General features: G+C 40.7%; 1 protein-coding gene across 1 annotated transcript in view; it reads right to left on the reverse strand.

Moving 5' to 3' along the window:
* Nucleotides 1-480: 480 nt before the first annotated feature.
* REEP5 (receptor accessory protein 5) overlaps nt 481-25,892 on the reverse strand; it is a 32,822-nt gene continuing 7,410 nt past the window's right edge. The window contains exons 3-5 of the mRNA XM_037032002.1: nt 16,551-16,689; nt 7,557-7,725; nt 481-2,901 (exon numbers count right to left, since the gene is read on the reverse strand). Of these exons, the coding sequence (XP_036887897.1) occupies nt 2,852-2,901; nt 7,557-7,725; nt 16,551-16,689 (358 nt within the window). The 3' untranslated portion in view covers nt 481-2,851. The remainder of the gene's footprint in view (nt 2,902-7,556; nt 7,726-16,550; nt 16,690-25,892) is intronic.

Below are 25,892 nucleotides of genomic sequence, written 5' to 3' on the forward strand. Positions count from 1 at the left end.
TCCTCCCCCCACACACTGGGGACCTGGCCACAACCCAGCCATATGCCCTGACTGGAATCGAACTGGCGACCCTTTGGTTCACAGGGCGGCACTTAATCCACTGAGCCACACCAGCTAGAGCAGAAGCGTGTCTTATTCTAAACACATAAAGATTATAGACATAGACATACAAAGACAGATATAGGAGACAAAGCTAACATACCCTCCAGCAGTAGGTATTTTTAGTAAAATCCTCAAGTTCTTGGTCTCAAAGTACAGAATAATTTAGAGGTACATAGAAGCATTTACTGCATTAAAATATATACTACAATGACTTATGTCATGAGATGTGTGTGTAATGCAATATGTGAGTAGAAAGTGGTTTAGATTTCCTGTGAGAAATGGGATTAATAAACAGCAGTGTTTAAGGTTCATTCATCTATATTTAGAACTAGTCTACATTTTTTTAAACCCCACAAAATGAAATGTAACAGTTCAATAAGATAATGGGATTTTATTTACATCCATTTCCATTCAGTGTATCACATCTTCAGGATAGGCAGTAACTTATTTAAAGGCTATGCTCATTTCCTGCAGGCTGTGGGCAGAAGACTCCTGAGGAGCAGTAATTATTGATCTGAAACCTTTCAAGTAGAAGAACTGCTGTGGGGATTCTGTAACTTTACATATCCCCCAAATGCCATTCCTGTACAAATAAATGCTCATCTCTGGCTAGAGAGAGGCTCAGTCATTTCCAAAAAAGCTAGGGTGGCAAAATACTACCTGGGAAATTAAAGCTGAGACAGAATTGTTCAACTCATAACTTCTGTCTTTAACATGTATGCTTTGACTGCCAAAAACAACAAATTTCTCCCAGAATGTACTGTAGGAGAAAACTATCAAAACAAAAAATTTGCATTCAGAATATATTTTCTCACTATAGTTTTTAAACTGATACTAGCCTGAAGTAGTTATGGGCAACAGTAACTTGTGTATCTTGCCTGGTAATATATTCTGTATTCTAACAATCTCAGTATATATTTTATATGCCAGAGATTGCTCATTTTCATTCTTTTGCTGCCAAGAAAGGTGTACTTACTATATTTATGGGGAAAGGGACTTAAATACTCCTACAGGTATTTTTTTTTAAACTAAGGATTGACTTTATCCAAATAAGTGCTTGCTTTCTAAAGGTTTTTAAAGTTAAGTTTAATAAGATGCCTTATGATCACCACTATTGTCTTAGAAAAAAGTAAATGCCCTGATCCATAGTATATTTGGGTGATATCATCCCTTATTTTTGATGTCTTTAATATTTTTTACATCATGAGACATCACTATGATCTTACCTGTTATTGAAAGCAGAACTAACTAATCATTTATTTGCCTTCAAATGCCTCTTGTATGCACCCTGACTGGGGACTGAACCTGCAATCCAGGCATGTGGCATGCCCTGACTGGGGATCGAACTGGCGACCTTTCACTTGGCAGGATGACGCCCAACCAACTAAGCCACACGGGTCAGGGCTAACCTTGGTAGTTTTGTTGAACTCTTTAGTCAGTTTAGTCTAATTCAGAAGTAGCCTAGCAGTGCAGTTGATATAAAGATGTTTTTCTACTCCAGACAAGCTACGGCTGATCAAACTGGAGACACTGACTTTTAACTTTTCATTACATACTCAAATTACATAGTTATGTGCTATTTATCAAAATAAAGCATAAAGATGAAGGCATTTAAACAACTACAAGTGATTCTGACTTGTGAACGAGGGAGGCTTCCTGTGTTTGACCTTAAAGGCCAGAGAAAGAAGTAGAAGGCAGTTTTACCTCACCACTGCCAACCAGACTACAGGTTATACTGTGCTTTCTCAGTCCCCCAGAACTGCTCCCAGAGCCTGGTGTCATCATTAGCATGCACTGCTGGCTAAGGATGTAAACAAGAACATACATGTAATCAGGAGTGGGCAAGTCTCGGGAGGGGTCCTTAAACTGGTTTTAAAAGAGACTGGGAAAGAAACAAGACTAAACTAACGTTTGGAGGTGAAAACCAGGGATGATTTCCATTTTAGTGTCTCAAAAACAGACAAACCTAAAGCTTACAAGCAGGTTATTAAAAGGCCACAAGTCAGTATTACTAGTTAGTTCTGCAGGGAACTGGGAGCTGTGATTACTGGTGTGTTCAGGTTTCCCCATTTGTCAGCAAAGTGACTGCCTTACAAAGCTGTTCTAGTATTCAGCCACTACAAGGTTAGGAAAATAGCCAGGACAACCTCCATTCAAACTCATTTATCATTTAACTGTTCATTCTAATTAGTACTCATTTGTAATAAACTGAAGTATTTTTTAACAGACTACACCAGCACAAGGGGACCTCCAGCTTTTGGGAGGTGCTCTCTGTGAACGTTATACATGTTATAGCCAGCACATTTCCCTACATGTATGTGTGCACAAATACATCAAAACATTTAATATAAAATTGTACCTGACATGAAGTAGAACTTGAAAGAGTACCCTAAGAAATAAGTAAAGAAAATGCGTGCAAAGAGAGCCCATTAAAGTACAAAGCCCGTGGGATATATAATTTTATTTTAAGTTTGTATATCTGGCAGGATGGTAAATATGTCTTTTCCTACCAAGAGGCAAAATATATTTTCCAAAAATTTGGATACTGCCCATTGCATTACATTTAAATTAAAATGTTCCTTATGTATACAGACAGTAAAAGTAAGCAAAAAAACACCACATTCCATTTTTAAATATATCAAAAATGTTTCCAAGGCAACATATTAAAATGATTATACCACAGTCCCTAATACAACATCGAGCTCTTATCAGGCAGGTACGGAGGGCAGAAAGGTCTCATTCGGGCAGCTTAGGTGCTCTTCTTCTCATCTCCCAGTAAATTCACGGCAGCTTTCTTGACTGTTAAGAGAAAAGGAAATTTTATCAAAGCTTTTTGCTAACAGGCTCTGCGCATAATGTAGCAACTAGATAACTGGGATGACTCATGTTCAGATGAGAACACACTGAGGTTTGTGGGCAGGGCTAAAAGTTTCCAGGAAACAGCCAGAAACTACTACTTCGCGGCACAAATCCTGAGTACTTCAGCATGGTTCTTGAAGGTCCCAGCCCACCGCCCCTCCTCCACCCCTGGTAGTGGTGGTTACCACTTTAAGCCCTCTGTCCTCCTGAAAGCGTTTCACGCTGCACAGATTCCTTGGGTGTTTGATGTTCTGTACAATCAAGAAATTCTTGTTTGTACCTGGGTGCTCACCTGTACCATTTCACTGTCCTCATCTGATGACACCTAGGTCATCCACCTATTCTATGGTGACAGAAACTGGAGAAATTCCTCATTCCCAGACCCTAGAAATGATGGTATATTTATACACATTTGTATTCTCTAATTGTGCCACCGTTTCTTCCTGTGATGGGAAGAGTGTTCTGCAAGTCTCCGAGTTGGTGCCAGGTCTACATTCATGAAGAGAAGTGTTGGTCTCTCCGTGGGAAGCTAAGCCTTCCCCTTCTTAATTACCAAGTAGTGTAGAATGTGCTGTGAGAAGTGGTGTAGTGTGTGAGCTGGAGGAGGGAGGGTATTTTCCAGAAGCTTCCAGGGCCTCCTGTGAATCCACACTGCAGTTGTTTTTGATGGAGCCGGAGTCCAATGACAGGAGCCAAGTCCTTCCTTGTTCACAGCCTGGCAGTGGCTCCCCATTCAACGAAAACTGCTGAATAAAGTTAACAAGAAACTGTAGCCTCTCTTAACTAGCCCTTTGTAAAAATTTACTTCCTGGAGCACCCAGAAGCTTTGAGAAGAGTCTAGTATGTATCAGCATGTCAGTTCCTCGTTATTTTCATTCCCACACCCTGTTTAGGAATGTATCATAGCACAGTAAGGCGGGATTAAAAAGGAAATTACAGTATTGCTGTCTAAGAGAACTAAGAAGCTAAGAAATGTGGGCAAACTAGACAGGAATGGTATCCCAGAGGTTGATGGGTAGGCTGAGGGCAAGGGGAACAGAAAAAAAAGTTCTTAAAAGCAACTGGTGACTCCCAAGTGGGAGCACATGAAGGTTACACGTTTCCTAAAAATGCAGAAAGATGTGCTGGAACAGACCGGAGCTCTGCAGACAGAAACAGGGGCGCAGAGGAGAGCTCTGAGAGGAGAAGTGGGGGTGCATCGCGTGGGGCATCAGTGCCGAGGGAGGGGCAGCTCAGCCGGCATCGCCAACTTTCTAGTTATCCTGGAGCTCCAACTGCCACAACAAAATCTCCAAATTTCAGGTCCACTGCCTGCTCTTCAAGTGCTGAAAACCCTTACTGTGCCCCCTGGAACTTAAGACCCGTCAGCAGCAAATCTCCTCTAATCTCAGCCTTTCTCCAAATATTCCCTGACCACCTTGCTTTTACAGAAATACGGTTATCCCCGATGACACTGCTTTCTCGTGTGGTGGCTATTTTTTCTCCCTTCTTCCAGGACCCTAGTACCACTGGGTCTGGGGTCTGGTGTTATCTTTGTTGTTCATTGCTACATTCAGAAGTTCACATCATCGGATTGTATCTTCCTCCAGCATTTCTTTTCCCAGTCATCTCTGGTCCTTGGGCTACGTTGCCTTATTTCTTTAAAATTCTTGCCACAAAGTTAATAGCACTAGTACCACTCCTATTTTAATTATTGGTGATTTTAATATCCATATACATATACACACACTCACACATATATATATGTGTGTCTATATATATACATGATCCAGTATCCCAACCTCTCAGTTGCTCCCCTTCAATTGCCTTTATATTCCATCCTCCCTGCCCCACCTCCTGCAGGCACTCACTCTCCTAGTTCTCGTCACTACCAGTAACTGCAGTCCCTCTACGCCCTCAGTGTCAAGCACCCCACCCTTCACCACCACCTCCATCTGCAGCTCACTCCTCTTCCGCTGATTCAGAGTTCTTCCCAGCCACTGGGTTTATTATCCAGTGACCTTACCTCCTTTGCCTCTGTTCCGTCCTTCGCTCCTCACCAGGTTACATTCCACCCTCACGAGTCCCACTCTCACTTCAGTTGTTACTGAACAAAATTAACCTTGACACAATGCCACCTATTCTGAATATGGTTAGAGAAAAAGACAAACCAGTCACGTTAAATCCCTGGACACAAATCTCAAGTGAGCCTTTAATACTGCCTGGCCACCGCATGACACTGTCCTGGGCCACTCCTGCTCCCACTGTCTCAGGGCGGCCAGCAAGTGACAGACTCACTGGTGTGTGTACTGCCCACAGCTGCTTTCACAGCGAGACGGGAAAGCTGAGGCGCAGCAACAGGAACCTGATGGCCTGCAAAAACGAAGTAACTGACCCTTACAGGAATCGTGTGCTGATCCCAGTCCTAGGCAACTATTTCACAACTGCTCTTCCCATCCTTCTTTCCCCATCTGTTCTCACTTGACCTTTTCTTCCTACTTTACTGCAGAATTTGAAGCAATCAAAAATTACTCCGATAAGCTCCCATCGTTACATGTACTCACCTACCATCATTTTACTCATGAACCCTGATTTCCTTCCCATTATAAACTGTTGCTGCTCCTACGATCAAGCCCTTTATTTGTACACCTGACCGTGTCTCCTCTGATCTAATCAAGGACAGACTACCAGCAGTCCACCCTCTCACTTGTATCATTTTCTTGCTTTTTACCAGATCACTCCCATTGATTCTCAAACATACTTTGTTTCTTCCACCTTGAGAAAAGAAAAAAAAAATCCTCGGGACACTAGTTACTTTTTCCAGTTCCAGCCCAATTCTTCTCCTTTGCAGGAAATTTCTCAAAACGGTTGTCTATACTGTTACATCTTTCCTCCCATTTCTCAAATCCATCCCAGTCAGGACTTTGCTCCCACCACTCCACATATCTGTTTTGTCCAGATCACTAGTGCCTCCCTCACTGCTAAACCCAATGGTCGGTGTGCAGTCAGTCCCTCTTATCTTACTTGTCCCGTCTGCAGCGTGTGACACGATGACTCACTCCCTGGTCCCTGAAACACTTCCTTCACTGGGCTCCAGTGACACCATCTGGGGCTTTTCTTGCTCCCTCAACCAGCCACTCCTTATCAGTCTGCTTTACCATTTGCTTCTCATCTCAATTTCTAAACACTGGGGGCCCCAGAGTTCAGTCCTCGGACCCCTTCTTTTCTAACCACATTCACCCCCTTCGTGACCTCATTCAGTCTCATGTTTACTATGTGCTGGTGACCCCCAAACTCATATTCCCAGTCTAGACCTGTCCCCTTAATTCCCGATGTCTATATCTAAATGGCTGACTACTCCATCTAGGTACCTAACAGACACCTCAAAGTCATGTCCAGAAACAAATTCCTTATTTTCCCTCTCAACCTGTTACACCCAGCCTTCACCAGCTCAACAGCAATTCTGTCCTTCTGGGTGTTCAGGCTAAAAAGCTTGGCCTTGTCCTTGACTCCTCTCTCATACTCCACATGCAAGTCCTATTGGTTCTACATTCTAAATCTATCAAGAACTCAAAGACTTCTTACCTCCTGCTACTACCGTTATGAACCAACCCACCACCATCACCTCAGCCAGATCACCACAATCCGACCTTTTAACTGGTCTCCTCATTTCCTCCCTCTCTCTCTTCAGTCTAATCTTAATACAGTAGCCAAAGTGATCCTGTGAAAACACAGGACAGAGCATGTTACTCCTCTGCTCAGAGTTCTCCAGCAGCACCCGATCTAACACCGAGGAAAAGCCAAAGCCTCTACAATACCCTGTGCGGCATTACACGGTCTGCCTTCGTCCAGCCTCCACTCTTCAGCCCTCTGCACTCGTCTCCTCCCTCCACGTCCTCCTCTTCCCTTCCTCTCCAGGCTTTGGCGTGAGCTGTTCCTCTGAAACATTCTTCTCCGTGGTTCTTTCCTTTACCACTTTCACCTCTGATTCAGTAGAGCCTTCTTGGTGAGGATTTCCTAAATCACTCTAGCCCGTAGCACCGTCTATCTTTTTATCTGCTACATCTGTCTCTATATCAACTGCTAACTATTACTTTTTAATTTAATTCTCTCTCTCTCTCGTGGCTGTAAATCTTCATGAGTTCGAGGGGTATGATCTGTTTGGTTCACTGGTTCATCCCCAGGGCTATGAACAGGCTTGGCACATATTAAGCACCTCAGTGAGTATCTCCTGAATGAATGAATCAGAGAGTTGAGCGTGAGGGCATTCTCTGGGACCTGTAACAAAAGCAATCTGGATAGCACGTTAAGCAGTTCAACCTGAGGTCAACTAAAGAGATACTTGAATATAAATAAATATGATTCTCTCAAATCTCTGTCTACCACAGCAAGCCATTTTTCCTAATGTGATGAATGAATGGTGTATTAAACGTGGTATGGAGGAAGAATCTGAGGGCAGTAAAGGACAACAGGCAGACTTGGTAAAGAAATCCCAAGTAATCTTGGTGTTTGGCTGAGGAAAGCTGACAGGATGAGAAGGCCAAGGAGCTTATTGCTTAGGCCCAGTGTTTCACACTCCCCATCACTTGCTGAACCACGCTGTCCCCAAGTCTTACCTTCTTTAGTGATGGCATCTGCAGTCCCTTTGGCTTTGTCCTTCATTTCATTCACCACATTGTCCACCTGGGACTGGTGCTTCAGGAAGAAAGGACGGATGATGCGCTTGTAAAGCAGTTCCGCCCCGTTCGAGGGGCTCGGGGCCATGCACCACAGCAGGAAGCCACACTGCACAGAACGAGAGCCATCATAGTAACGGGGAGTGGGCGCCCCGACCACCTTCCGCCCACCGCGCTGCTGTGAGGGCACTGCCTCTGCTAATTTCTCCAATAGCATTTCCAGTGTTTTCGGCAAGCTACAGGTGAGCTTTCTTAGATGGAAAAATTTGACAAATAAAGGACTAGTAAGAAAAAGCTGAGATTGAAAAAGAAAGGTAAAACACATCAAATCCAGCAGCTTAATTTCCTTCCTAACTTGGACCACTTTTTAGTTATAAATGCTGCTATTAATTATTAACCTTCAAAATCAATTTTTTAAGATTTTATTTATTTATCTTTAGAGGGGAAGGGAAGGAGAGAGGGAGAGAAATATCAATGTATGGTTGCCTCTTGTGCATCCCCTGCTGGGAACTGGCCTGCAGCCCAGGCATGTGCCCTGACTGGGGATCGAACAGCGATTGTATGGTTCGCAGGCCCGTGCTCAATCCACTGAGCTACACCAGCCAGGGCTGTTTTTTACTTCTTAAAGTAACTAATCCCTTGCCTTCTTGTGCCACAAATTTAACTCTGTAGCACTAGTCCTTGTCACTCTGACCCATAAACTGTATTCAAATTGTCAAGAAGCTATATCACTTTTCTAAAAGAAGTGTTTGGACTTAACGCACATATTTGTGCCCTAACGCTCCCTCCATCAGCATTGTGTTGGCTCTAAGAAATCTGCACTGTATTTTGAAGTTCTATTACACTCAAAATCAATAAAATGCAGGTTCTCAACAGATTACTCTCTTTAGATTATCTGAACTATAGGACTATATGAAGTAGAATTTTTACAGATATAAGAGGGGGGCAAGATTTCAAAGGACAGTTATCAGACTGGGTTATGAAAAATAAACTATAGCTATATGCTTCTTATAAGAAATATACCTAACACAAAACCAATTAAGACTTAATGGGATTTTCATCCTTTTATTTGTATTAGACAATCACCAACTCTCAAATAGCTCATACACTAGTACATACACATTACTTAAGACAAAATACGCAAATAGCGATTAAGGAAACTTCACCAAGAAGGTTCACCTAAATATCTTTGCTATATGTAAACTACACATAGCTTTGTATATGTCTTAATAATTGTATCTTTATATGATTCTTATTTTTGTAATTATGTAATTTTAATTAGATATAGCTACATAGTTTCAAATATTGCTCTGAAATATATGAAATCAGAATTATACAAATAAATGGACAAAATCCATATAGATTTTAACACTTCCATTAGAAAGCTATATATCCAACTAGAAATTAGTAAGAATACAGAAGAACAAAAATTTAAAATCTTGATTTCAAGATTTTTACCTATTTCTCTACTCAACCAGCAGGCATTCTAAGGGATTATACACTACATGATACAGAGGATAGGAGTATGGTCTCAGAGAAACTGGGTTCCAGGGCTGGTCTGCCGCGTACTAAGGAACTCACTGAATCAGGAGAGTTGATACTGACTTTACAACTTCAAGTAAATCGGCCTCAGTAAGAGATAATTTTCTCTTATGTAGAATTTTAGGAAAAGCCACAAATTAATGTACTTGATGAAAGTATGTAAGATAGCAGTAGCATTACCAAGTCCTATAGTTCTTATTTCTGTTGAAAGTTTCTGAAACCTCATGCACCTGTTACAGATGCCAACTCCCAGCAATCCAGAATCCAGTCTCGGCTTCATCCACCTTTTCTGGATGAATTAAGGCAAGACCACCAGACAGGACGAGAGCCCAGGGTCTGCACTCTGGCACCTCTCCAATGTGATTACTTTGTAGGCTATACTCCAGACGGTTAATTTAGTTCTTTTGGTGCCCTCTTGAGACAGCAAAATAATTACTGCTCTCCACCTACCTCCTTAGCATTTTCCAGGTCTCAAATAAAATAACTTCCTTGTATTAAAAATAAAGTTAATTACTGTTCAATCCTCAAGGTGATATTCGGCTGCCAGCTTTTATGACTCCCTTTTCTTCATCTGTGTGTGTCCCACAGCCCAGGAGTGTCCTTGGCCACGTGGATCCGACTGTCCTTTAACCCAGCTGCCCTCCAAGTGCCCGCTGACGATACTCCCGAGAGTAAACACAAGCCCACTCCTACCTGCAGTTCAAAGAGTCCGTGCTTTTTCAACCGAACTCTTGGCACTCAGCACAGACACACAAAACCCTAGAGTTATAAATTACAACAGGACAGATAACTCTGTGATTCTAATGCTTTCACCATCCAATTTTTCCCTAGGAGACTTATTTCCAAGGTAGAGATATGTATAATATGCACAGTTCAAAACTAGCCTCCAAATTGAGAGTTAAAGTCAGAAAAACATATTTCAACATTGGCCTCCTGATACACGGCAATCATTCCCTCAGAAACCTAAGCTTTCCTGGGAAAGACTTTGCAATGCAGCCACAGGAATAGCGAAGTTAAAGGGGACGGCTGGGCACGCACAATAAAAGCTCAAAAGGAACATGCGAAGGGGGGATTATCTTTTTCGCCTCCTGCAGAGTTAAGAAGAGGAACCTTCTGTTCTCTGTCAACGGGTGGAACAGTACAGGTGGCAGTTTGGATCAGGACATAAACTTGACAGAGTTTATTCCATTTTGTTTTAAAGATAAATCCAGAAAATGATTTCAGTGAGGGTAAAGATGAGGTGCAAAGATATCTACTCATTGGAACATTAGTTATAACAGCAAAACAAATCTCCTAAATGTCTACCAGTTGGGGAATGGGTAAATTATTAGCTATAATGGATAAACAGCTTTGTCAACGAATATTGAGTAAAATGAGAAAATACTCAGAGTATTAAATTAATTGAAAAAAAGTGAGCTATAGAATTGCATATAGTATATAGCCTGAAACATACATATGTAGTTAAGACAATAATATATACATAGTTCTGTGTGTATTTATGTCATGGACACATATATTTGTACATTAACATAAACAGGAAGACTACCCAAGATGTTAACAGTGGTAGGGTTACAAATGCTTTTTCTGCTTATCTAAAACATGCCCCTCCTGTATATATACACACACAAACACACACAACTGGAAACTTTTGTTTTATTCACCAAAGGATTCCCCAGACCTAGAATAGATTCTGGCAAATAGAAGTTCTAAATAAATATCTAAAGAATAAAGAAATAAACATATGTTATTTTCATAATCAAAGAAAAAAGGAATTTTACATTTTTTAAACCCTCTGCTCAACTCACAATCCACTGTTTCCTCTTATTCACCTCCAATATTACAGGCTACTTTAGAAAAATGAATACTAGGACTTCAGGTCAAGATGGAGGCACAGGTAGACATGCTGTACCTCCTTGCACAACCACAAGAAGAATCGCAACTAATCACAAAACAAAAACCACCCAGAATTGCTAGAAAATCAAACTGTATGGAAGTCTGACAACCAAGGAGTGAAAGAAGCCACATTCACCCAGACAGGTTAGCGGGGCAGAGACAGGCAGCCTGGGTAGAGAGCGCACGCTGTGTTGTGGCGACGTGGCAGTGGTGGGGGCAGTGGTGGAGCGGGCAGCCCCCCATCCATGTGCGGAGGATAAAGATCAGGAAGGGTACCTTGGGAGCCAGCCATCCCAGCCCTGGGCCAGACCACAGGGATGCAGGAGAAGAGGAAGAGCAAGAAGTTGAAAATATATTTGAAAAAATAATGAAAGAAAATATCCCTAACCTGGTAAAGGAAATAGACATACAAGTCCAGGAAGCACAGAATCCCAAACAAGTTGGACCCAAGACATATCATAATTAAAATGCCAAAGGTTAAAGATAAAGTGAGACTCTTCAAAGCGGCAAGAGAAAAGCACAGAGTCAACTACAAAGGAATTCCCTTAAGACTGTCAGCTGATTTATCAAAAGACACTTTGCAGGCAAGAAGGGACTGGAAAGAAGTATTCAGAGTGATGAAAAGCAAAGACCAACAACCAAGATTAGTCTATCCAGCAAAGCTATCATTTAGAATGGAAGGGCAGATAAAGAAGTTCATCAGCACCAAACCATTATTATATAAAATGTTAAAAGGACTCATTTAAGAAAAAGATAAAAACTATGGACAGTAAAAATGACACAAACTCACAGCTATCAATAACTGAATCTAAAAAAATAAAAATAAACTAAGCAAACAACTACAACAGGAACAGAATCATAGACATGGAGATCATTTGGAGATCATCGGTGGGAAGAGAGAGGGGAGTGAATGAAGAAAAAGGTACAGGGAATAAGAAGCATAATTGGTAGGTACAGAATAGCAAGGAGGATGTTAAAAATAGCACAGGAAATGGAAAAAGCCAAAAAACTTATATGCCCGACCCATGGACATGAACTAAGGGGGAAAACACTGAGACGAAGTGGGGTACCAGGCAGAGGGAGGCAAAGGGGGAAAACCTGGGACAGCTGTAATAGCATAATAAAACACACTTTAAAAAAGATCTGTCCCCTAAAACAATTTCTACAGACTGCAATTCGGAGGCTTTTTCTCAGCCTGTTCACTGAGGCCACTCAGAATATGACACTAATGCAGAAAGAAAATATTTTGACTAACAGTACAATCAATCTTAATCATGTCAAATACATTATCTATTTGCAACATGTACAGTATATTCACCTTCTGTCACTGACACCAGTAATGGATGCATGTTCATTTTACTATTAGGGAAGAGTATTTGCTGTAAACCTCTTTTTGTGGTGTACTTCAAAGAAAAACATAAATGATTTAGTAAGTATCTCTTATTTTGGATCTCCTCTCTACCCGTGCGGCCTCTGTTGGCAGAGGCGATCAGGAGCAGGCGGAAAGGCAGGCTTGCTCACGTTTCAGAGGACTGAGGTCAGACACCAGTGTGAGTGGTTCTGCCAACAGGATACTGTTTGCCGCAGCAAGCAAGGGCGCCCCAGGCCTCGGCCACGTTCCCGTCCATCAGAGAGCACACTGGGACATCACTACCGTGAGACGGATCTTCTGAGGGGCTTCAGAACTATTTGTACTTTAAAATATATGACATCCAAATTAAAGCATATAAAAATATTTTTTATAAATGCCAAATGTCTTTGAGTAACAAAAGTAAAATATAGCCAACCAGCTATGAAAATTTAAATCTTCCCACAGAGCAATTTTTTCCATTTGTTTCAAAAGGACTATTCTTCAACCACCATACACGGCCTTCTGTGGTAATGTCATTCCCATTAAATATGCATACTCCAATGAGCATGCTTTCACTTAAATTTTTAAGCCACTTACTTTGTCATACTGTTGTGATGTTCTGTAATTTTTATAATGAAGGAATCATGTGAAAAATTCTCTATCTGTACATATAGGTCATTTCATTCCTTTTAAGTGTATGGATGTACTATTAATCCACTTAAACATTTACCTGTTGAAAGACACTTCAGTTGTTTATAATTTTTCATTATGACCAAAACCTCTGCAATAAATATCCTTATACCGCTCTCTTATGTGCAGTGAATATTTCCTTAGGACACTTAAAATTGCTTGAAAGAAAATTTTCAATTGGACAAGAAACTGTCTCAGGGTCCCTTAAAAAGGCCACTTCAACTTATACCACCGCATACCCACCAGCACTGCTCAGTGTTAACCTCCTGAATACCTGTCAATTTGATGAGTACAACATGGTATTTCACAATTTTAGGTCGCATTTCCCATATCACTAGCTATTTACATTTTTTCTGTTCTTTGAAAAATATTTCTATTTATAATCTTTGTCCATTTATCTTTTTCTCTTACCTGTAAATATTTTTATATATTATAGACATTAATTCCTTATTTATTATAAATGTAAATCTATCCTCCTTGTCTGTCATTATTTTAACTTTGTTTATGTTGCCTATTTTCATGTAGAAATCTAATTTTTTTTAAGATTTTATTTATTTATCTTTAGAGGGGAAGGGAGAGAGGAGAGAAATATCAATGTATGGTTGCCTCTCATACGCCCCCTGCTGGGAACTGGCCTGCAACCCAGGCATGTGGCCTGACTGGGAATCGAACCGCGATCATGTGGTTCACAGGCCAGTGCTCAATCCACTGAGCTACACCAGCCAGGGCTAGAAATCTAATTTTTAATAATTTAGTCAAACTTCAATCAAATCTTTTTCTTTGTGATTTACATTTTTCTTGCTTCCATACCTCCTAGATAAAAATACTTTTTTTTAAAAAGTATTTGATAAAAATACTTTTTTAAAAAACAGAGGTTTTGGGCCCTGACTGGTGTGGCTCAGTAGGTTGGGCATCATTCCACAAAGCACAGGGTCACCAGTTCAATTCCCGTTCAGGCCACATGCCTCAGTTGTGGGTTCAGTCCCCAGTTAGGGTGCATATGAGTGGCAACCTAAAGATGTTTCTGTCGTACATTAATGTTTCTCTCCTTCTCTTTCTCCTTCCTTTCCCCTTTCTCTAAAAATAAATAAATGAAGCCTATAAAAAAATCCAACAGAGTTTTGGTCCTATCCCTGTGAGGTGCGGACGAAACAGGTGGGGGGACTAGGTTGCCGGGAAGTTCCTGCCCAAGCCCTCCTGCTCCTACCCCTAGACTAGCTTCGGTTTTCAGTTCAGCCTCATCTCCCCATGCTGTCTGGGGGAGCAGAGGGTGACGCCTCCACCCAGAGCTGACCAGGACTGGGTGTGGCCTTCCTCCGTTCCCGTGCCTGGCAGAGAAGCTGACCCCCTCCCTCATGGACAATGAGCCTAGAGGCTGAATCAATAAGGTTATTTGACAAACTCAGGCACTGCCAAAGAAAGACAACAAAACTACAAGCTCTACCAGCAGCAGAAATATTAGAACTGAAGGATCAAGAATTTTACATTGGATTGCTAACTATACTAAAATAAATGCAGCAATATGAAACAAGAACAAGAAAACATAGGAACATGCCAAGATAAAAAATATAATAGCCCATATAAAGAACACAATGCATGATATAAATAGCATATTGGAACAAACTTGAATATTGGAAGATGAGATTGAGAAAATCTCCCAGAAAGTGGGGAAAAAAAACCAGAAATACATTTTTAAAGGAGCTAAGACCAAAGAAAAAGGACAAATACATCCACCTACCCAGAAATAAAGTCAAGATACTATCAATATGGTGGTGGTTGTGGTGAGGGAGACCAAAAGAAGAGAGGTTCCTATATCTAATTTCCTAAATCTAAATTTTTTTCAATAAAAAATGTAAAAAGTAAGTAGAAATGTAGAAAATGTAGGACAAATTGAAATAATAACAGATGTGAGAAATGTGTCTGAATATAGAAATAAGAAAACAATGACTAGTTCTTGGGGAAATGAAAAACTGGAAGAATACTGCACGCGCACTGTGTGTACACTGGGTGGCCCTAGAGAACATTTACAAAGTCGTACTAACGCCAGGGTGATGTCTGTTCACCTCACCAAGTCATGGGACAGGCACCTGAGGAAGATGGGGGCATGGCGAGGCTGCATGTGAGTGGGGCAGACGAGGGAGGAAAGAGCTAAATCCTTGTCTCCTAGTGGGGATCAAGAGCTAATGCATAAAACAGACAAATTAAAAGGTGGCTAAAAAAAAAGAGTACTATTTGGAAACGTTGATTTAAATGGCAAGATAATCTGCCATAAATGAAGAGACAGTGGTTGCCTTTAAGGAAGGCAATGCGGGGGGCACAGGGGTGCAGAACAGCCTCCTTCAAAAACTGCTGCACAACTTTTGAGTCTTTAAACTACGTGATGTGTAACTTTTTCGTATTTATTGATTAACAGAGAGAAAGAAGGGGGGGAGAGAAGAGACAATGATTTGTTGTTCCACTTATTCGTGTATTCATTGGCTGATTCTCATACAGGCCCAGACCTGTGGAGATCAAACCCTCAACTTTCCCATATCCGGACGACGCTCTAACCAACTGCGCCACCCAGCCAGGGCATCTGTAACTTTTGTGAGGGTAAAGATGAGGTGGGAATATTTGTTAAATATTTTGTTAAAATATTTGTTAAAACAAATATTAAGCTAGGGAAGGAACAGAACCCAGAATTCACACCCTCTCCAGTTTGGGAAGTCTGGCTCTGGAAACCAGACTATTTACATACTATGCAGAGCTTCTTCCATGGAAGACACTCGAAGAATCAGACAGCATATCCCATTTACGGAGAAAGAACAACTCTATTAAAATGTATGAACTCTCCTTGTGATTCACCTCTGGTGAAAATGTGGAGGTGACACAGTTCCATTGGGAACAACTTTCAACTTCCTCCTCTTTTCCCCTCTAGGTGGTAACCCACTGCCTAACGCAAGGTGTGTCAGGGCTCATCCCTGATGAGCTGAAGGTATTAAAATGGTGTCCTCAGAAAGCCCAGTTCACATCTTCTTTCTTCAAACCTATGTAAGAAATAAGTATTTTTTCTTCCACAAATACTGACTCCTGCTCACCACTGTGAATAATCAATGGCCTGCAAAAATTTGCAATGCTTCCACTTCCAATACAGACAACACTGTATGAAGATAGGATCTTGGCAAGAAACAGTGTTTGTGATAGGTCACGATATTTCCATCTTTTATTATCAAACACATCTTGAACACACAATTGCTATGGCTGTTTCCAACAGTGTAAACAAAACAATGCTAGGCATGTTGAATCCTGTCTTCCCACTGAGATCATCTGAAGCAGAGCCACGGACGCCTAACATTCAAGCATCTGTACCTATTCCTTATTAACAAACAGGTCCTCAGCTGGAGTTTCTTTTAGGGGTTGGGAGCGAATCGAATCCACACATGGAAGGAAACAGAGCAGTTTAGGGAAAGCCAACGTACCTTCAGCATGTAGTAGAAGGGTAACCATGACAGGAAGAAGTCGGAGAAGAACTCGGCGATGCTGAACACCCCATACACAACCCAGTAGGTCAGCCACTGGGTATCGTCATCTTTGCTGGGACTCTCAATGGCTTTAATTCTGAAAGGCAATACAAAAGCCAGTATATCACATAGTAAGATCTCAATGAAACATTTTCAAACATATTATCACAGCCTGCCCTTCAACACCAACTGAGAAACTCCAGCAAATGTATGCACTGTGTCACTAGGTGCGAGAGTACAACAGAAAGCCAGGAAGCAATGTGGAGATCAGGACAAGCTGTAAGTACTTGTTCCCATGTTCCGCTCACCAGAGAAACCAGCACCAGCTCTCCCCTAGATCTCCACCCTGCTCAGCCTCTATCCAGGCCCCAGGAGACAACCCTAATGGCTGGGAACCCGAGTCCTTCCCACTCCTGAGGGGGTTCCTACCACCAGGGATCTATCAAGAACCCTCTCGTGGTACTTCGGTTCTCACACACTTTTCATAACTGTGGTGAATAGGAATTTCCATAAAAGAACCTCTGGAACATAGTGAAGGCACTGCCCAAAGTCCGTAACATATTTCATAACAAACAGGTGAAAACAAACACCGTGGTGTCCTTTCAGTTCTACATTATGACATCTTCAGACTGTGGTCTTTCCTTCCTTCATCAGTTAATAACTAACACGATTTTCTCAGTACCAACTACGGCTTAAACAAAATTCATTCTGCAAATAAATACTTATTCTAGAAATAAATTTTAAATATTTTACTTTTCAGCCTGGGCTGGTGTGGCTCAGTGAATTGAGTGCCAGCCTGAGAACCAAAGGGTCACCAGTTCAATTCCCAGTCAAGGTTTACGCCTGGGTTGTAGGCCAGGTACCTAGTAGGGGGTGCGCGAGAGGCAACAACACATTGATGTTTCTCTCCCTTCCCTTCTCTCTAAAATAAATAAAATTTTCTAAAAAATATTTCACTTTTTAAATTAAGTTCCCATCCCCCCACCCCATCCCCCTTAGTAACTATTGGCTTGTTCTCTGGGTCTGTTTCTGTTTTGTTTATGCATTTATTTTTTTAAATTTCACATATAAGTGAGATCATACAGTATTTGTTTTTCTGTGACTTACTTCACTTAGCATAATATCCTCTAGCTCTAGGGCCATCCATGTTGTCATAAATGGCAAGATTTCATGTTTATGGCTGAGTGACATTCCAGCATGTGAACAGGTGTCCGGCGGTAGTTGGATGGATAAAGATGTGCAAAGGGACAACTAGGTTGCTCCTGCAGCTTAGCTATTACAAGTAATGCTGCAATGAACAGCACTGCATATATGGGGTCCGTATATCTTGTCAATGTGTTTTGGGGGTTTTTTAGATAATACTCCAAAGTGGAACTGCTAGATCATGTGGCATGTGGCAGCTCTATTTTTAACTTTTTGAGGACTGTCCACAGTGGTTACACCAGGCTGCATTCTCACCAAGTGTGCACGAGGGTCCCCTTTTCTCCACACCCTCGCTAGCACTTGTTTTTTGTTGAGTTATTGATGGTAGCCTCTCTGACAGATGTGAAGTGCTGTATCATGGTGGCTTTAATTTGCATTTCTGATCACTAGTGACCTGGAGCATCTTTTCAAATGTCTGTATGTCCCTCTTGGGAGAAATGTCTATTCAGGTCCTCTACTAATTTTTGTAATTGGATTGCCTTTCTGGTGTTAAGTTATATGAGTTCTTTACATAATTTGGACATTAACCCTCTATCAGATGTATCATTTGCAAGTATCTTCTCCAACTCAATAGGTTGCCTTTTTGTTTTGTTAATGGTTTCCTTTGCTGTGCAGAGCTTTTTAGCTTGATATAGTCCCATTTGTTTCCTTGTTCAAGGATATACTGCCAAAAAGATACTGCACAGAGCAAAGTCAGAGTTACCACCTTTGTTTTCTTCTAGGAGTTTTATGGTTTCAGGTCTAACATTCTTTTGTCTTTAAACCAATTTAAGTTTATTTTTGAATATGGTACAAAGTGATTTGGTTTCATTGTTTTGCATATATCTGTCCAATTTTCTCAACACCACTTATCTAAGCGACTGTCTTTACCCCATTGTATATTATTGCCTCCTTTGTTATAGATTAATTGACCATATAAAAAGGATTTATTTCTGATGTCTCTATTCTACTCCATTGATCTATATGTCTGTTTTCATGGCAGTACCATTCTGTTTTGATTACTGTAGCTTTGTGGTATAGTTTGATGTCGGGGAACATGACCACTTTGTTCTTTCTCAAGATTTCCTGGGCTATTTTGCCACTTGGCTGTTTGATTCCATATATAGACTAGGATTAAGTGTTCTAATAAAAAATAACCTTCGTTCACTTCTGAATCACAAAAATTTCTTACAGTCTTGGAAATCTCTTCATCCTAAACCTGAATTCCTAACTTTTTTCTTTCACCCTATCCTAACATATGTCTGCATACTTATCATAACTAAAACAGGAAACTAGAAGAAATCTGAATCTTGTTTAGCCTGTGACATGGGTTAAGTATTGAAAACTCCCTGGTTACTTGGTACAGTGTGTTTCCCAAGGAGACAGTGAGGCTGCTGAATCACACTGAGTTGGTCACTAAGGGAGACTCTGAACTAATCAGAAGCAGCTGTGGGTGGGTGCACACGTGTGCACGCACATGTGCATAAGTGCTTTTAGAGCAGGGAGTCAAACTCACTTTCACCAGGGGCCACATCAGCCTCCCAGTTGCCTTCAGAGGGCGGAATGTAATCTCAACTCCTCCACAGTTAAGGAGTGGTTACATTTACAGTCCTAAAATTATTTTGGCCCTTCAAAGGCAACCTCAAGGCTGATGTGGCCCCCAGTGAAAGTGAGTTTCACACCCCTGCTTTAGAGAAAATAATTGGGGAGAGGGGAACTGAATGAGATAACCACTATTGATACAAAGAAGAAGTGATGAAGTGAATGCTGAATAATCAACACTGGGCAAAAGTTTTTCATTTTAAACATAAGAATCATATAAAATGAATTTAAGAGAGCTGATTATAAAATAATGGCCGGTACCATGCAGACTGTGTCTGTGTTTCAGCTTTCCTCAGACAGAAGCCAGCTAATCTAACAGAAGGCCGAAGAAAAAGTGTGGGCAAGCACGTGAACCAAAGAACCAACCACAGTGCACCCTTTACACATAAGATTTTTCCCTCTGGGCTTCATCTGAGTGTGGTTTGTCTGCTTATAGCTAAGTGGATTTTTAAAGTTATTAGTAGGATAAAATTTTATTGCTTATTCATCCTGGGCGGAGGGGATATACACCATTACATTTCACTTAAGGTCTGAATTTTGGGAACTATAAAGAAGTCCATGAGTAAGTAGACACACATGACTCAGTAGATACACCGAGTGTTTATATATTTATTATATAAATATAAACTGCTAAACACTTTATGAAACCACCTGACATTTTAAATTCCAGTCTATCATATTTTTTAAAAATTTTAATCCTCACCTAAGAATATGCTTACAGAGAGGAAAAGAGAGAGAAACATATGTGAGAAACATCACATATGTTGGGGTTGCCTCCTGTATGCACCTCAACTAGGGATCAAACATGCAACCTAAGTACGTGCCCTGATGGGGGATGGAACCCACAACCTTTGGTGTACAGGACGACGCTCCAACCAACTGACCCACCCGGCTGGGCTTTTCTGTAATTATTTTTAAAGCTATTAGTCAAGACCCACAAATTCAAAAACAGAAAAACTACACTAACAGTTCAAGTTCAGTTCTTTGAGGAATAACAAAAGGTTAGTTCCTGAACTTCTCCACACCACCAGTTCAGAAGTTTCCATGTTAAGACACTTGGAACATTACATAGTAAAACTGAACAAGAGAAAGAACTGAAAACTGAACACACACACTGGTCACAACTGTGTAGAAAACCAAGGCAACGAAGGAAGACAGGGAAACACCAGTCTTACTAAGGTGAAGAGATTTTTTTAAATAGAACTTCTCATATTATTGAAGCATTTAATTATTTTTAAAAGATTTTATTTATTTTTTAGAGAGAGTAGAAGAGGAGGAGAAAGAGAGGGAGAGAAAAATTAATGTATGGTTGTCTCTCAGGTGGCCCCCTACTGGGGACCTGGCCCACAACCCAGGCATGTGCCCTGACTGGGAATCAAACTGACGACTCTGTGGTTTGTAGGCCCGTGCTCAATCCACTGAGCTATACCAGCCAGGCAGCCAGGGCAGAAACATTTAATTATTGATTTAACTTAAAATAACACATTTATTTTTTTAACATGTCTACATGTCATAACATCATGACCTGGTCAGAACAAGAAAGAATATTGAAGAGAGTCTCACCCATTCAGTTTAGAGTCAAGGAACCTGAGACTCAAAAAGGGAGAGAAGAAGAAAGCTTGAAACGGGGGGTTCCCGAATGCTATTTACTTACACACTTTCCTGCCCCGGTGGGTGGACACAGGTGATTCTTCAACAATACACTCCACTCCCTGGTTCATATACTGAATCATAGTTCAAAGTCTGTATCAGAGGGAGGGTGTATCAACTTATCAAGCAACAGGGGATTTAAGAAATCATACAGTGCACTCTATGTAAGTCATTTTCAGTCCAGCCCAAATGGCAAAGCTAAAGAGTGCGAGGGGTGAGGAGCCTTGCCTTCAGAGGAGGAACGGAGACATGGCAGGGTGCAGAGGTAGCTGGTAGCACCATGGGTGTGGCCAGCGGCTCTAAAAGTTCACTGAGCAGAACTAGAAATCACAGAATGTGGAGCTGGAAGATATATGAGATAAACTAGCTCTAACTCTCCATTTCATAGATAAGAAATTAATTTCAAAGAGGAAAGTGATATTAAAATGAACTTCAAGTCAAACTATAATAGTATAGAAGCATGTGTTCACACATTTTTAAGGGCAACAATGACTGTTTAAATAAATTTTGGGTGTATCCATACACTGACATCCTGAAGCTTTAAAAAGAATACTGACAGGGACAGATGTCAGTATACAGGGTCAAGACAGAGTATCGAGTGTAAAACGGAGATTACTCATTCTATGTAAAGAAAAAAAAAGACATGTTTGTGTGTATTTACAGATTAAGACTGGTGTCCAGAAATATACATTTCAAATTCTGTAAAGTTATTCCTGGTACAGGAATTGCAGAATTTTACTTTTACTATCTTTGCGATGAGCATGTACTATTTTTTATCGCGGAAGGAAAAAGGATGATTTCTATTTGGGAAAAAATGGGCACCAGACTTTCTATAACTACCTACCTCCTCCTATGAGATTAGGTCTCTCTTTAGGGCTTTATTAAAAAACAAACACTAAAGTGAACATCAGACACGTTCACTTAATTTCTCCCTTGAGAAAAAAAGCTCATGATTTTTTTACAAACAAACTTCTCTAACAATGATCAGACACAATCTGTTGTGTTTGAGAGCATCAAAAGGCCTGAAATATGCACATAAAGACAGAGAGAGAGAAGTCCCACAACCCATCACGTGAAGCTGACTCATCCTAATTTTCTAGTTAAACAAAGTAAACTATCAAAAAACATTAATTACACTGAACGATGAAGAAGCCATTCTTTTTCCATCATTCCTTCCCAATGCTCATCTGGCATTTCATCATTTCACCACCTTTAGCCTGCAGCCTGCATCCTGGTTCTACCACTTACTACATATACAGCCTTGGGCAAGTTATTCTGGCCCCACTTTCCTATTTGTCAACTGGGGATGATAAACCTCACCGTGTTGTTGTGAGGACTAAGCTAATACATGTAAAGCACTGAGAAACAATGACTGGGACAGAGTAAGCATCAAGAAATATTACCTTAATAGGTCATAATTACAATATGATAGTAATTTATTATCCTCGGGAGACTAGAGAGTAAAAGGAAATTAGAGTGATAAGAACACTCCAGTCCTAGCTAAGCAGGGCTGATAAAGAATTAACAGCAGTGTTAATAGGCTTACAGGAGATTAGAGAACTAACCATGGATTTCAATTTTATTTCACTCTCCGAATCTCAAATGCTATAAAGAAAAAGCTGAAATCCCAAGTATCCTATTTGAGGTCAGCAGGAACAAATTTGACATTGTTGGAAACATTTTTGGGGGCACACGCCATAAAGGTGGCTGGCCAAAATTCTTTACGTTGGTACTGAGTTGAAACCAGTAGGTCCACAACCCACTGGCCAGCCTTCCCAGGGACCAGTGGGCCCCCGTGACTGGTACCAGTGGCCCCCACCCGCACTGGCCCATCCACTGTTCACACCTTTGCTGCCGAGTTCTAAAAGCAAGGGCAGGAGTCAAGTGCGGCCAAAGGATGGCATCAAACACCAAGTCCATGTTTATACATGCAACGTGGAGCAGGGTTCCGAAGTTTAAGCAATTAATACAAAATATAACGTCAAATAGTATTCTACCCCTTTAACTAATATTTGTACTATAAATATTCTGTTGGTAGATCACTAAAAAAATGAAAACCAGCAAATAGGAAAAGCAGGTACGAGGGGGAAAGCTATATTTTCTATGGTTTTGAGATAGTCCTGCCATAGTTTCAAATATTGAAATTTTCTTCTTCCATCAATGACAACTTCAGGTAAGTTGTATCACGGGGATGAATGCTACATTTTCATACTTTAAGGAAGTTATAAATTAAGCATTTTTGACACTGCATTAACTCTTTCAGACCCCAAAGTTATTCCTAGTTACTGAGTATTTCAACACCTTCATCCATGTCATTACACCAATTTCCTACATTATAATGGAGCATGTGCTGTATGAATGTTATATTTATGTATTATACACACATGCACAGACAAGGAAGGGCAGGCATATGATTGATGGCAAACCCATAAAGCTCACAGAGAAGTTTAATTCCTGCAACCTACATTTCCAATGATACATGTTAAAGGCAGTTGCTCAAAAGCAGTTAATAAATAAAACCTATAAGAAAGCTTTGAGATATAAAGAACAGAAAGGAAACTGCTTGCAGTCCGGTTGCTCTGTTTTATTTTTTTAATGTGGTAAGTTATGTTTCATAACAAGTAGTCCAGAGTTGAGGCAGATTCTGTGAAGCTTGAATATGAACTGTGTTTATAACCCTTTTTGACCCAGCAGGCACATAACATGACCGTCCACAGTGCCCACTGGATGCAGGACTGCTTTCGCCAGTGCCTATCCGAGAACCTGCAGCAGAAATTCCTAATATCTCAGAATGGTTTCCTACTTCCTATTACCTCTGTTTACAAGTCTGCCTTTGCAAGTCTTATTTGATGCATACAGTGCATGATCAAATCGGAAAGAAAAACATCACATATTTTAAGACATAAACACTAGTTTGTTTCTATGCCAGTAAGATTTCTCTTCTTCATGGAAAACAAGAAGGTCAGAACCCATGAGCATTCAGGAAATCACTTTATTTTTCACAGTTGAGTAGGTGTGATGCAAAGTGAGAGGGACAAGTGCATGGGAACTGGACACACGGCAACACTTGCTTGTGTGTTGTTTATATCATGCCCACCCCACCTCCCCGCCCAACAGAACAAGACTGATATCAAGCGGGAAATACGCTCCTTAAATATATAGGAACTATCTTTTGCCATGGCTATCCAAGATACAAGAACAATGAAAAACTATACCACACACTTTTACCCTGCAATGTAGTGTTCTCCTGTAGTATAAAATGACCAACTTAATAAATTCATAATGTACAATAAACTAAATTCCCAGGCTAATACATTTTAAGATGAATCTATAAAATATCTCTAATGGAGAGTGAGTCACCAAAAAAAGCAGCCATTCAGGGGCCAAACATTTTGGTTGAAATACAACGGCATTATTTATCAACTGCCCACCATTTTGTTTTTTAATATAAAACGGAAGATTCACTCACAGTCAAGTGTGAACCAGGTGAATGCTGACAGTGAGCAGGCCAGGGCAGTCAGGCGTCTGCAGGCCTAGGCCCGCTGCGGCCTCAACAGTCTTGTGACCTGAGTCAAGTAACCTGAGTTTGTGGCCATGGTTTCCAAATCTGTGAAAGGTGGCCATCACCCCAGCAGCTCAGTCTCTCAGACTTCTCCAAGCTAGTGTTTTATAACTCAAAACTGAGCACGTTGAACAATTTCAGAGATGGTTTAAAAAGATTAACGCCCGAAGCAGTAAAATAGCAGATGAAGATACTACTGGGTCAACCCTTTGTCAATAAAACTCATGGCTCTGTAAATAAAACACCTATGTCAAGTACAGTATCATAAAGTTTAACTGAAGCACAAGTGTCCTGCCTACTAGTCAGAACAACCTAAACTGACCTTTCCCAGACAAAAGAGAGCCACATCAAGATGCAGACAGCAGTCTAGGGTTACCTCTGACATGTAAGTGATCCTTCACTACATCACCTGGCCTAGCTATCAGAAGCTGCAGGATATATATAGTGGCCATGTGACCGAGAGGGACCCATGATAAGCTCTCCTCCCAGGAATCAGAAGAGTGAACAGTGAGAGAATGAAGTCAGGATAGGTTTCTACAGCCCCCAGTTATATTTCAAGTGCTACAAAAAATAAATTTCATTAGTGATTTTTGAAATTGTTTTTAAATTTCTACTTATACTAATTCACTATCCCTCAAAATTAATTAATCAAGAATGTTATTGACAGACACCAAATACCTCCAAATATCCCCCCGTATGTATTGACACTTGTTTTAAATACTACATGATGGCATTGAGCTGAAAACTGAGTCCTTATTCAGTCAGTCCTGAAAAAGAGAAGGACTCCAGGACAGAGGGGGGAAAGGAAGGCAACTTAGAAGAACAAACAGACCAAACCTGTATGGCTTTCAGCAACAAAAAAGAAAGAGTTCATTAAAGTTCAAAAGGAACGCTCCAGAGCAGACTGGACTATCCCTCCACTGCGGCTTTAGAGCCCAGAAACTAGACTGTGAATAAATAATTTAAATCACTCATCTTATTTGCTCCTCAAAACTTTCTTCTCTCTATGATACAAGATAAGGGGACACACACATACACACACATACACACACACAAAACCCCATAAAAATGTAACCAAATGCTGGCTATAATTATCTTTCAAAAATAGCACAGGTTGTTACAAGGATATTTTATTTTTCAGTTTTCTTCACACCCCTCCATCTTTAAATAGTTCAGCAATATTAGCAATAATACTAAGTGAAAACACAACCAGTAAAAAGCTGACAAGGGTAAAATGTTTAAATGTTTAAGGTTTCAGTGTTGCTTAAGGCCAAATTCACAGAATGCCAGTTACAGTTCTGATC

The sequence above is a fragment of the Sturnira hondurensis genome, unplaced genomic scaffold (assembly GCF_014824575.4).
Source record: "Sturnira hondurensis isolate 20B ecotype Veracruz unplaced genomic scaffold, ASM1482457v3 Scaffold0021354, whole genome shotgun sequence".
Classification (NCBI taxonomy): Eukaryota; Metazoa; Chordata; class Mammalia; order Chiroptera; family Phyllostomidae; genus Sturnira; species Sturnira hondurensis.